The sequence below is a fragment of the Urocampus carinirostris genome, chromosome 7 (genome assembly GCF_059441175.1).
Source record: "Urocampus carinirostris isolate Australia breed hairy pipefish chromosome 7, RoL_Ucar_1.0, whole genome shotgun sequence".
Lineage (NCBI taxonomy): Eukaryota > Metazoa > Chordata > Actinopteri > Syngnathiformes > Syngnathidae > Urocampus > Urocampus carinirostris.
This window is the reverse complement of record NC_142355.1, coordinates 15997950-16011006: the sequence shown is the minus strand read 5'-3', so window position 1 is coordinate 16011006 and position 13057 is coordinate 15997950. Positions and strand designations below refer to the sequence as shown.

The 13057-nt window shown below is 38.8% G+C and overlaps 1 protein-coding gene across 7 annotated transcripts in view; it reads left to right on the top strand.

The window, feature by feature from the left end:
• The window catches only part of shank3a (SH3 and multiple ankyrin repeat domains 3a), a 292611-nt gene that overhangs the window by 44979 nt on the left and 234575 nt on the right, over positions 1-13057 (top strand). For 6 of the 7 annotated variants that reach the window (XR_015850861.1, XM_088339875.1, XM_088339877.1 and 3 more), the window contains exon 2: positions 2612-3088. Coding sequence is in view for 6 of the 7 variants with exons in the window: in XM_088339875.1 (XP_088196001.1) it covers positions 2741-3088 (348 nt within the window). In the remaining variant the exon portion in view is untranslated. The remainder of the gene's footprint in view (positions 1-2611; positions 3089-13057) is intronic. The other variant, XM_088339876.1, reaches the window with a different exon arrangement.

Genomic DNA, 13057 nt, shown 5'->3' with positions numbered 1-13057 from the left:
CATCTGTCTATCTGTCTGTCTATCTGCAATGTATGAGTGATAATATTACTCTTTATTATTCATATTATAATAGTAATTATATTCACTCAATATAGTATAGATACAAGTGTTTTTGAAAAAAAAAAACATTAAAAAAGGAAGCTTTGTTGGTAAAACGTTTGATTGGAAGTGGCTGGGTCAAACACATTCAGAGAAAATGTTAAAGGAAACAAACTATAGTTATAATTGTATCCATCCCTGAGCTCGACCACTGTGTATTTCTTAGTGTTAAACATATAAGTGCTGTAGAAAATAAGAAAAAAGTGAAATGTGGGATTTTTATTTCCCCCAAAATCATGAGAACAAAATGTAAGTGCTTACATAATATTGGTGGGAAAAAAAATTGCTTTTTGCAGAATATGTGGTGCTGTTGGTTTCCTCAAGCGGTGTTAGGTCTATCCCTTTTATCTTTGAATACAAGAAAATACTTTACTCAAATTTAAAGTTTCTGTAATGTCTATTATTTGTAGTAAATGCATTATACACAAAAATTTGAAGTGGTAACATTTAGCTTCTACTGAACCAATATGCAGCCGAGTGTGAAGCAGCTAGGAGGAAAATCAGCACCTCCAAGTCGGAAATCATGGTTCTGAGCAAGAAAAGGGTGGCATGCTTTTTCATAGTTGAGGATGAGATACTGCCCCAAGTATCTTGGGGTCTTGTTCACAACCAAGGGTAGTATGGAACTAGAGATAGAAAGACCGATAAGTGCGGCATCTGCGCTCTTGCGGACCCTGTACTGGTAAAGATGGAGCTGACAGAAAGGCAAATATTTTAATTTACCAGTGAATCTCATTCCTACCCTCACTTACGGTCACGAACTGCTGGTCATGACCGACGGAACAATATCCTGGATACAAGCAGCTGAAATGTGTTCCCTGGGCTCTTCTTTAGATAAATGGTGAGAGGCTCGGTCATCGGAGAGGGACTCAGTGTAGAGCTGCTGCTCCTCCGCGTTGAGAGGAGCGAGCTGTGGTGGCTCGGGCATCTGTTGAGGATGCCTGCTGAAGTTCTGACCTTCCCTGCTGAGGCTGCTGCACCCACGACCCAACCTTGTATAAATGGAAAATAATGGATGGATGAACAAAGTAATATCTACTTGATATAGGTGGGGAAATGTCCCCTTCCTCCATGCCAAAACCATGCTTGGCTCCATCCATCTTATTACTTGTTTTGTGCAAAATGAAAATAAACAGTTGCGTTGTGCACAAACCCTCCCTGAGTGAGGTTAGCTTCGCAAGGCTCCTCTCATGTTTGACAGGACCAATGTTTCCTCTAATTTTCCACGGGTCTGAGTGTTCACACAAAGTCGGTGAGCAATGCTTGAAACAACAGTGAGCAACAGCAACCCCAAGTGTGACAACTAAATCATTATCAAACATGTCCAAAAATTGACATCACGTTACATTTTGCTGAGTTTCCGGCAATGAAAAATTATTTTTCACTTTTGAATGAATTGACTAATGTACTATTGCAAAGGTTGTACGGCCTACAAATGTAATTTGTTTTTACAATTCTTTCACAAGATTTCCATTTCTTTTTTTTTTCCTGGTATCTTATGTCGCATAATACTAACATTTTTGGTGGCTTATTTAGTAGGTTGCACGATACACAACTGTATTTAATCACATTTTTAGTGGAAGTACAATGTTGGCAGCCAAGATTGACTTGGTATAATTGGAAATTATTTGAATGCAACACAAACTTTTTCTTCTTTTTCCCTGTTTTTTTCTACTTTTTAAAAGGTCTTTAAAGAAATGTCAATGCGTTTTTTTTTTCTTTGCCGTTACTTTTTTTGTTCTCTATTTACTTTTTTCCTTTATTTCTTTTCTTTTTTTCTGTCTTTTTTCAGATTTGTTCCCTCTTTTTCTCTTCCTTTTGTTTTTTTTTTTCTCAGATTTTCACTACTTTTTCATTTTGGTATTTTTTTCATTTTTGTTCTATTCCCCCTTCCCTAAGTCATTTTGTGCATAATTTTACATAATATTTGGTCATATAGGGATGAAAGAAGCAAAAACAACCTGGAGAGCCGTTTAGAACCCGAAAGAGCCGGTTCTTTTTAGTGAGCCGAGCCGAAGAAGCCGGTTCTCGAAAAACTCTACTGGCTTTACTCAACTTCGTTCTACTTCGACCTTGACTTCAAAATACCGCATTTAGAACACAACGTCAGGAGAACCCTTGTATTTTTACCCTCATGCACTGTAACTTTGACTTAATTCGCTTCTTAATCATCAATTTCGAGCCCTGATTTTTGTGAGCTGGCTAGATGTTCTTGTGCGCGGAAAAGCTCTGGGTAGTGCGAAATTGCGCGCACACGCAGCTTAGAGGGAACATTGGACAGGACATGATCAAAACACTGTTTTTGGTACCTTTGTTTCATTTCATTTTTGGGCCGAAAAAACAAAAACCTCAGCTTTCAGGGAATCTTTTTGTCCTCCTGGAATATTTAAACGTGTTGCGTCGAGTGCTTGAACACTTCTGATCCGCTTGTATTTCCCCCTTCTGTGTCCCCTTCTGTTGTCTTCCTTCTTCACCCCTTCCTCTTGCTACTCTCTTTATGTGTCTTTCCCAGGCGAGAGATGCATGCTTCAAAAGGTGTGTGCGTGTTCCATGTGCTTGCCAACCAAAAGGGCGTGTGTGTATCTCTGTGTAAAAGTGAGAGAGAAAGAGAGAGACATAGTCCAAGTTGGTAACACAGAGCATGCCTCTGCGTCCGGCAGCCGGCAAACATGAGCCAGCCAGCCCTCCACGGCAGGACCAGGAGCAGGCGCAGGACCAGGAGCAGCAGGCGCAGGAGCAGCGGCGGCGCGCGCACACAAACCCGCGCGCGCACTCCTTTTGCGCACACACTGGGAACGGCAGCCAGGGAGCCAGCACCGACAGCGGCGGCAGCTCCCTGGAAGAGGACGTCGGCAGCGTCACCAACGGCGACAGCGGCGTTCCCCTTGCCGTCGCGCCGGCGTGCACGCCCGGCGTCACTGCACCCATGGAGGAACCCTCGGGCAACACGGTCGTGATCCGCATCGGAATCCCAGACCTGCAACAGACGGTAGGAGATAGACCGTAGACTGGCCTCTCCCCTCTGCGTGATGACTTTTCTTTTGCCTCATCCGTCCACTCATGTTTAATGTTTGCCACTTTCTTGCCTGTCACTCTGTTCTTTTGCCTTTTCTCACTAAGTTGATCCTCAGACTGCCTTCCAAAATCTGTGCTCAACAATTCAGGTCTTTATTAACTGGCTGACTTTGGCATCTGGCCACTGAACCCTTATCATTTTTATGCACACAATTTTGACTGGGTCGTATCATAAATTGTAAATCTAACTTTATCAACTGCCTTTTTATAGTAACAACATTAATCATTGTATTTACTTTGATCAATTCATTATTATTGGATTTTTGATTGAATGACCAATAAGTGCATGATTCTGAGGGAACCTGTCCAGATGTGCAAACAGCTTTCAAATTATTTCAAGCCTTCCTCTTAACACCGCCCCAACTATACACCATATACGTCTTGAATGCTTCAATATTCCATTTCCTTTGACCTGATAACACATGGGATTTCATATTGTTGCCATACTTGTCAACCCCAGAGGACTAAATGTGCTCATTTTAAGTTAAAAAGTCCGTAAAATGGGCGTCAAACACATGTGTATTACTTTTACATTGCGGAATCCATACCTATAAGTTGCCGCCATGTTTGTCGGACATCTTGCTGTTATACTGTGCTAATTTGGCACTGGTATTCAGTCGCGTGAGACAATACAGTGGCATCAATTGGTCAAATAATACACATTGCACCGTTAAGGGAGGCCAAAAAAAATAGTTTTTAAAACTATGGTATTGAATTAATATTATTTTATGTTTTTAACAAAAATTGTATAAAATACTATAATATTGTTTTAGGTTGACCGGTATGCTGTCGTAGTAATGTGATTCATAATTATCTCCAATATTTTTTTTTTTCCTGAGGCATGGATAAAATACAATCAGTCCCATAAAAAATACATTTTTAGAATAGTTGTTTACATAAAATAAATAAAATAATTAATATAATTACTTTTTAATGTCTGCCCGAAGATAGCTGGGACGGGCTCCAGCACCCCCGCGACCCTACTGAGGATAAGCGGTGCAGAAAATGATGGTTGGAAACTTTTTAATGTACTTGAAATAAAAATTGACGATTTTTTTTTAGGCAGCACGGCGGAGCAGTGCTTAGCGCGTGTGCGGCACAGTTCTAAGGTCATGAGATCGAACCTTCCTGTGTGGAGTTTGCATGTTCTCCCTGTGCTTGTGTGGATTTCCTCCGGTTTCCTCCCACATTCCCAAAACATGCATGTCAGGTTAATTGGCCGGTTCAAATTGTCCCTAGGTGTGATTGAGCGAGTAAATTGTCGGTCTCTGTGTGCCCTTCGACTGGCAGGCAACCAGTTCGGGGTGTTCCCTGCCCACTGCCCGAAGATAGCTGGGTTGGGCTCCAGCTCCCCTGCGACCCTACTGAGGATAAGCGGTGCAGATAATGGATGGATGGATGGATTTCTATCATTCTGGCAGAAAAACGACAACATTTTGCATTCCCGATAGCCTTTCACACTGCAGCCTTCAACAACTTGCCGGATAACTTTAGGAATTAAGTAGATAAGCAATTCTGACACTTACTGATTTTTTTTTTCTGGTGCACAACCCCAGTTAAAGCAAGAGCTAAAGGTGAGGAGGAAAAAGAAGGAAGCAGTGGCTAGGTAGTGTGACCAGAGAAGTGACAGCGATGAGAAATGTCATAAACCTTCAAGGGAGGCGGTTGGATGCAAGGCGGACGTGTAGAAGTAGTTCAAACCCGAATGTCAAACTTTACATTCTTCTTCATAAAAAGGTTCAATCCATTAGCTAGTGGCATCGATTACTTAAAGTATCTCGTAAATGCACACACGGGGCATTTTCTTCACATTCAAGGACAACATGTTCTAATGTATAATCTGAAATTTGCACAGATGGCACATTTTTAAATACCTTTAGCACACAATGAATGCTGTTTTGTGGCAGTAAAATTCCTTGGCATCACACAAAATGGTATCAAATTCAAGCTTCGATTTTGATATTCTATTTCATGTTGTATTACTTCGAGAAATGAAACACTGGCATAAGGAATAAGAGTTGTTAAAGTTCTATAAGCAATGGCTATTTAATCACAAATGATGAAACAAACGGCCTGTAATCATAACATAATAACATTTTCATCTTATGTTAAATTAAAAGCTGCACTTTCCTATTTTGGCAAGTGACTGGAAATACATTAATGGAGTAACTTTTTTCCATTCAATAGTAGGGCAGAACGATTTTTGAAAAAACAAAAAAAAACAAACCCCCAAAAAAAAATAAACAAACAAAAAAAAAACACCCATTTGAAATATTTTAGACCAACATTGCACTTTCAATTTTAAAAGAAAGTGCATTTTCTGTGCTTGTTTTGATTTTTCATCCGGTATATTTTAAAGGAAAAACATACATAAGTCGCACCTGACTATAAGCCGCATGTCCTCATATTGAAGTATGATATATTTACAAAGAAATACCGTACACAGAAATATTTTTCATAGTGTACAGTACCACTGGTTTGTATAGCCCTTAATCACGAAAAAATAATCTCAAAGGACTGCACAAGTTACAATTACGATCTGATTTTAAACTAACATGAGGAAAAAGAAAAACTCAATACCTCAGGACAAGGAAAATAAAAAAGCATTGAGAAGGAGCCTCACAAGTGGTAATCCCCCTTTAGGGATGACCAGGGAGCAATAGATTAAGCATTGGGTAACAGTACACAAAACATAGTAAACATCAATGAAAGAAAATGTAGGTAATATGTAGAAATTTGTCCAGAAAGTGCATGACAAACAAATGATAAACAAATACGTGTCAGTGCGATGTCACCAGTCACTGGAATACATCATGCCACATATCATGGGGAAGCTTAAACTCTTGGGAATCAAGATTTTAATATAATAATATTCAATATATAAACAATATATTCATCAGATAAACATCACCATCAGTCTAAAAGAACTATAAAGCTGGCGTAACTCACCCTTACGCCCCCTGGCCTTCTTCAACTTCTTTGGATGTCCGTAAAAATGGCTTTGTTACATCAAGGACAATCCATAGAATCCAACCATGTAAACGTTTTACTCCAAAACATATTATAATGCAAACAGCCTGGATCATTTCTGGAGTTGTGTCTTTCGCTACATTCATTCCGTTTACAAATCAACATAATTGGAAAATTATTCCCAATATGGTAGTTAGCTCTTCCCTTTTAATTGACACCTCTTCCAAGATGATGGTTTGTTTATGCTAGATTCATTCAGCACAAAAGCAAAGTTACATTAAACTTGTGTCTTCCTTGACACTTATATTCCACCTGTCTCACTCTTACATTTACTATTCAAGCACCCCTGACGGCCGTTAGTAAAACAAGCATAAATAAGCCGCATCCTTGCAAAAACTGCAGGGTTAAAAGCTTGGGAAAAAAGTTGCAATCCATAGTCCGAATTTAACGGTAAAATTAATGACATGCTTAAACCTTAAGAAAACAGCGCCCTCTTTTGGCGACTTCTATTAGGTTTGCAGTCTGCTGACCATTAAATACTTTTTGATCCTTAATCGATGTTAAGTACCTCGAAGGCACAAAGGTTAAACTTACTTCAATATGAAGCTCATTACTGACTGTGAGTATATGTCTGTAACAAGCTGTGATTATACTCTTAGGGATCATTTCTATTCGCAATGATCGCAGCAAGGCTTTAGGGCTAGGACCTTAGCTTGGCCTTTTGGCTGAGAGTAAGTGTCCCGGCTCCTAGGCTTTGTAGCGTATTATGAACTGACCGATAACGGATAATGGATAATGAATAACGAAGATAGAACAATAACCCTTAAAAACCCCCGCAACTATAAATCTACAAAAACAGAATACAGAATTGCAGTTGAAAAAAATGGCTGTCTTTAAACAAAAGTAGAACAAAATTGGGGGCCTTCTCCTTTCAGAGTAAGAAATACTTCATCCTCATACAGATGTAAAATTGTATTCATACCTATGCTTACTTTGCACATTGTTGCCTATTTGCATTACAGCATATTGCACTACTACGATCCCCTGTTAGTAAACACCCAACGTAAATATCTTCTGCTTTTACATGCCCACACTTTCTTGTGTATTTTGTGCTCATGCATATCCAAATTCTTTATACATATATATATATATATATATATATATATATATATATATATATATATATATATATATATATATATATATATATGTTCTAAATATTTTATCTTGACAGTCTATATGTGTAACTGGAGTGCAGTGCCATGCCCAATTTCGTTGTCACAATATGTTCAACTAATTTTAATGATGATAAAGGTATATTCTATTCTATTCCATTCTAAATTGACTTAGGGTTCGGTTGGCTAGCTGAACGCTAGCATCAGGTAACTGTGACTTCAGCAAGGTATCCGTAATGATTAAAATACAAGTCACAAATGTAACAATTTCCCACAATCTGTAGCTCATCCGTTTCATGGGCTATGTATCTGACGTAGGTGTCTAGCCAGTACCCTGAGCAGACAGAAATGCGCTGTGTGCGTAGCCCTGCCCACTTTTACTGCTCACCTAATCAAATAGCTAGGTGTGCTTGGCTGGCATATACAATATAATAATAATATATGTGTTTTTTTTTGCTTTAGTGAAAACAGCAGTGGCCATCTAGCCTAGACATGCCACCTTCTAAAGCCAACACCCCTTAAAACAGATTGATCCCCTGCTATTGCACGGAATTACATGGCTCAATTAGGAAAAGCAAAAGATACGTTTTACAAGCAAATTTCATGGGTAAAATGAAATCAAACGATCTAAGTCGTGCACGTGTAAAGGTAATGAGTTACATTAGGTCACAGGTTAGGATGTGCTCAAAAGAGTATATATCATATATGAAGTTAACACTGTCAGGCTTCAGACTTAATTGTTGGCACAATATTTAATCTGTTTTTGCCAGGATAGGTTCTGTGTGTCAAAATTACATGACATAAAATGCATCCCAAACTAATAGAAACTGGAAGGTTTTTGGATTTTTAAAAATCATTTAATTGTTTCAAATCTTCTAGTTTGACACATTTCATCTAAGGAAAATTCCCAAATTAGCCTCTTCAAATAACAGTAACAAAATGGCATGCTTTTATACTTCAGGGTTCCCTCGGATCTTTGAAAAGTCTTAGAAGGCATTGAATTCATTCTTCTAAAAATTAGGACTTAATTGACATTAAAATGTCTTAAATCCAATTTTCAAAAGCCTTAAAAAAATATCAGATTTAAATTTACTTGAACTAAAAAGTTTTAGTAATATAATAGTAAAATATGATTAGTGTGGTTTTTTTTTTTTTGCCTGCTGGGTTTTCAGTCCTCAACCATCGACCTGATTTGACCTGCAATCATGTCCATCTGCTCAAAACATGAATACGACATAAAACACTATCCAAGGTTGTTGGCCACAAAAAAGCAGCGGCTGCTATTCGTCCAGCTCAGTCCTCTTCAAAACATAAAAACTTAGGAAATAAATTCTCTGATGCTGAACTGCCTGTTTAGAAGGGCATCACTTGTAAAGATTCTTGTTAAAAATACAGTAGTAGTTTTACTGTGATGATAGAACAGCAGGTACCTGGTTTATGGTAGCCCCATGTCCCATACCAAGTGATGAAAAATACATTTATAACTAAGCTGCTAGGCGATGTTAACTTTACATCATATTAAATTATTTTCACCAAAACATTTTAAGACTATAGTATAAAACCACAAAAAAGAAAATACTCAAAGACAGCAGAAAAACAAATACAGACGCTACCCTACTTACAAACGAGATCCAGACGATCGTTCGAAGGTTGAATTAGGTCAAGAGTTGCTTCAGTGCTATATTTTGTATGGAACGCATGTTTAGGGATTATATAAGTATGAAATTAAATTCATTTAATTTCATATAAGTATGTTTAAGGCTTGTTTAAGTAACATGTATGTATAGGTTTGTTTTAAAACATAAACATTTCATAAAATAATATGTTCTATAAAGTTAAGTGAAGTGAAGTTTAACTTACTTTTGGAAGGTGAGCTTCAAGAGTTAGACGACTTCTTTGTCCGTGGTAAAAAAGTGGACCAAATAAAGCGTTCCAACCATTTTCTCAACCGCATCAAGCTTTCTTATCCCACTTTCATTTCAAAAGAAACGGCTCGCCTCTTCTTTACACAAACCATATTGAATGGATACACAAAATATTTAACAATAAAAATGTCAAAGTTTACACCTGAACTAGGAAGAGGGAGCTGATTTCTTCTTCGGGGTGGATGCTGGGTGACATCCCACAGCGCCATACGCCAGTAGTGGCGAAAAGAAGCACTACAGTTATGTCCTGTACTCGGAAAAAGGTGCATACAATACAAAATCTAACTTACAGCAATGTACGGATATTTTTTGACATCCCGAAATGAATGTTTGTATCTACCGTTTTTCGTAAGTCGAATGGTCGTGAGTAGGAGAGCGTCTGTAGTAGCACTTTCCTCGAGTCATTGAACTCACATGTAGCTATTCAGTGGCGTTCAATGCCCAACAATAAAGAAAAAAAACAATGACAAAATTCCACTATATTTTACAAAAAAATGAGCTTTAAATTCTAGAATCTGTCACAGTAATTTTCAAACCTCAATTTATAGGGTATACTTTGGTACAATCCCATTACTTCCCTGAATTGTGTTCTTTACTCTAGAAAGGCATGTGTTAACACAGAGACAAAGGCAGTCCCATTCCTCCACTATACGTAATGGGAAGAGTAAGGGACACAAGTCTTCTTTCTCTAAGATAGATCGAGGGTGCCCTAGCTTTACTGACCGGTTGGGAGCAATTGTGGGTAGGACTGAACCAATTATTTGATTATGTTGTCGTTGTCTTCTGTTATTGGACTAAAATACCTACAGATGGTGCTGCAAAGGGAAGTTCTGCCTAGATTATTATTTATAATAACACAACAGTTTGTTATTGTAACCATCTCCAAAGTGGCTGTTTCGAGTTTAGCGAATTGTTAGCGTATGTTAAGGTAGACGATAAAAAATAATACGTTGGTTGGTGAAATGAAATGTAATTGAGTCTTTTTTGTTTTGTTTTAATTTGTTGTGTGACATGGTTATACGTCCAATAAACTGTAACACTGTGTTATACAGTGCCAGGCAAAAGTATTGATTTTTTTTTTTTAGTAGTGCAGTGGTTAGCGCGTGTGCGACACAGTTCTAAGGTCTTGTGAACCTCCTGTGTGGTTTCAAATCCAGCTACCAGACTTCCTGTGCGGAGTTTGTATGTTCTCCCCGTGCTTGCGTGTGTTTCCTCCGTGCACTCCGGTTTCCTCCCACAATCCAAAGACATGCATTTCAGGCGGATTGGCCGGTCCAAATTGTCCCTCGGTGTGAATGAGCGAGTTGTCTGTCCCTGTGTGCCCTGCGATTGGCTGGCAACCAGTTCAGGGTGTCCCCTGCCCACTGCTCGATGATTGCTGGGATGGGCTCCAGCACCCCCGCGACCCTACTGAGGATAAGCGGTGCAGCTAATGAGATGAAATGAGAATATTACAGTGCTAGAATGGGCAACTTAGTCCAAACCTCAATCTCTTGGATAAATTGTGGAAAGATCTGAAATTTTCTGTGCACAAACAAATATTTGGGTTTCAAGATGTGCCAGACTTATAGAGACATACCATAAAGGTTTGTGGCTGTGATTGCGGCAAAAGGAGGTTGTAGTTAGTAGTAGTGGAAGTCATAGTAGTAGTAGTAGTTTTTGCACTGCTTACTTTTCTTTAATAAATGAATGTTTTTTTACGATTGTGCCTCTCAGAAAATGTCATGAGTTTTTTATGTCTAAGTTTGAAGCCTAAAATATCGCAATATGTCAAACAGATCCAAGGGGGGGAATAATTTTGCAAGGCACTGTATCTATTTAACCATCATGTAGTGTTGCAATATTGTAATGATTACAAATGTTTCTCTTAGTTTATGGTCTTGTCGCCAAGAGGGTGTTGCTTAAAAGTCACGGTTAACAGTTGACACTTTTTGTCTGAATTTGCATCGTTCACTGCACATATTAGGAAACATATCTGTTATGCACAAACACAAAGTCCAACATACAGTGAAGAAAACAAGTATTTGACCACTCTGCTACTTTGTTATTTCTCCCACTTAGATCATGGAGGGGTCTGAAATGTTCATCGTAGGTGCATGTCCACTCTGAGAGAGATAAACTAAAAAGAAAAATCCAGAAATCACAATGCATGATTTCTAACAATTTATTTGTGATATAGCTGCAAACAAGTATTTGAACACCTCAGAAAATGAATTTTAATAGCCTTTGTTTGCTATTCTAGAGGACAAACGTTTTCTGTAGTCTTTCACCAGGTTTGCACGCACTGCAGGAGAGATCTTGGCCCATTCCTCAACACAGATCTTCTCTAGATCAGTCAAGTTCCTGGGCTGTCGCTGAGAAAGACAGGGTTTGAGCTCCTTCCAAATATTTTCATTCGGTTCAAGTCTGGAGACTGGCTGGGCCATGCTAGAACCTTGATATGCTTCCTACGGAACCACTCGTCGGTTTTCTTGGCTGTGTGTTTCGGGTTGTTATCGTGTTGGAAGACCCAGCCATCTTCAATGCTCTGACTGAGGGAAGGAGATTTTTCCCCAAAATCTCACAATACACAGACCTGGTCATCCTCACTTTAATGCAGTACACTCATCCTGTCCCTTGTGCAGAAAAACACCCCCAAAGCATATCACTACCCCTATGCTTCACAGTAGGGATGGTGTTCTTCGGATTGTACTGTTCATTTGTCTTCCTCCAAACACACTTAGTGAAATTATGACCAAAAGTACTGATTGTATGGGGTGAACAGGTCTCTTTATGCAGGGTGAATTAACAGGTCTTTCAGGGTTAGAATTCGAGATGATACATAGGTGTTCAAATACTTATTTGCAGCTGTATCACTCAAATACATTGTTAAAAAGTCATGCATTGTGATTTCTTTTTAAGTTTTCTTTTTAGTTTATCTGTCTCACAGTGGACATGCACCTACGATGAAAATTTCAGAACACTCCATGATTTTAAAGTGTGAGAAATAGCAAAATAGCAGGGTGTTTATTATTTTCACTGTATGTACCCTTTGCATTTTGTATCCTGCACATGAATGGAAATTGGTGGATGAATACCAATCTGTATTAAATAAAAATCGTTTGAATAAACACATATATTTATTTATTGTAATGGGTACGTGTTGTACGTCCTCGACTCAGCTTCTCTCCCGTTTCCTCCGGAGACCTTTATCCACTAATGGTGGCACAAAATGCAGATAGACCTCTTTTACAGGGCATCATTGTACCACACGCAACTATTTTCACTGTGTTCCTCTGTTTGCATTTGGTTTTCTTTTGTGTTTATTATTGTCGATTATCCATCCGTGGTGGGTGACTTTTGTAAAATTTGTGCAAAGGGACTGAAAGGAGCAGCAGTAGAAGGAGTTGAAAAGAAGCATAGAATTCCCCAAAGGTGGTGCGGAATCACCGTCTGTGAACCAAAAACGATTTTCCTCTAGTGGTGGCTCTCACGAGCAGTCACACATATTTCACACATCCTAGTAAGGAGCTTGGCTTTGAAATTATGATCACTTTTGCCCCGCATAATATAGAGTGATAGCGTGTTATGTCCGTTCAAAGTCTAATAATAGCGTGAGCCTTGGTATACTGTAGTGCACCCTCAGGGGTGTGAAAGATATTAGACTTTAATTTACACTAAATATAAGGGTTAAATGTTGGCTGTTCCTCCAGTTATCCGTGGAGGAATCCTTAATTTTAGAGTGTTTCATCCAGACATCCAGACTGGAGTTGGCAGAGATTTTTTACTGCTATGAGAGGTACAGAACAAGGCTCTATGGTTTCACTAGGTTCC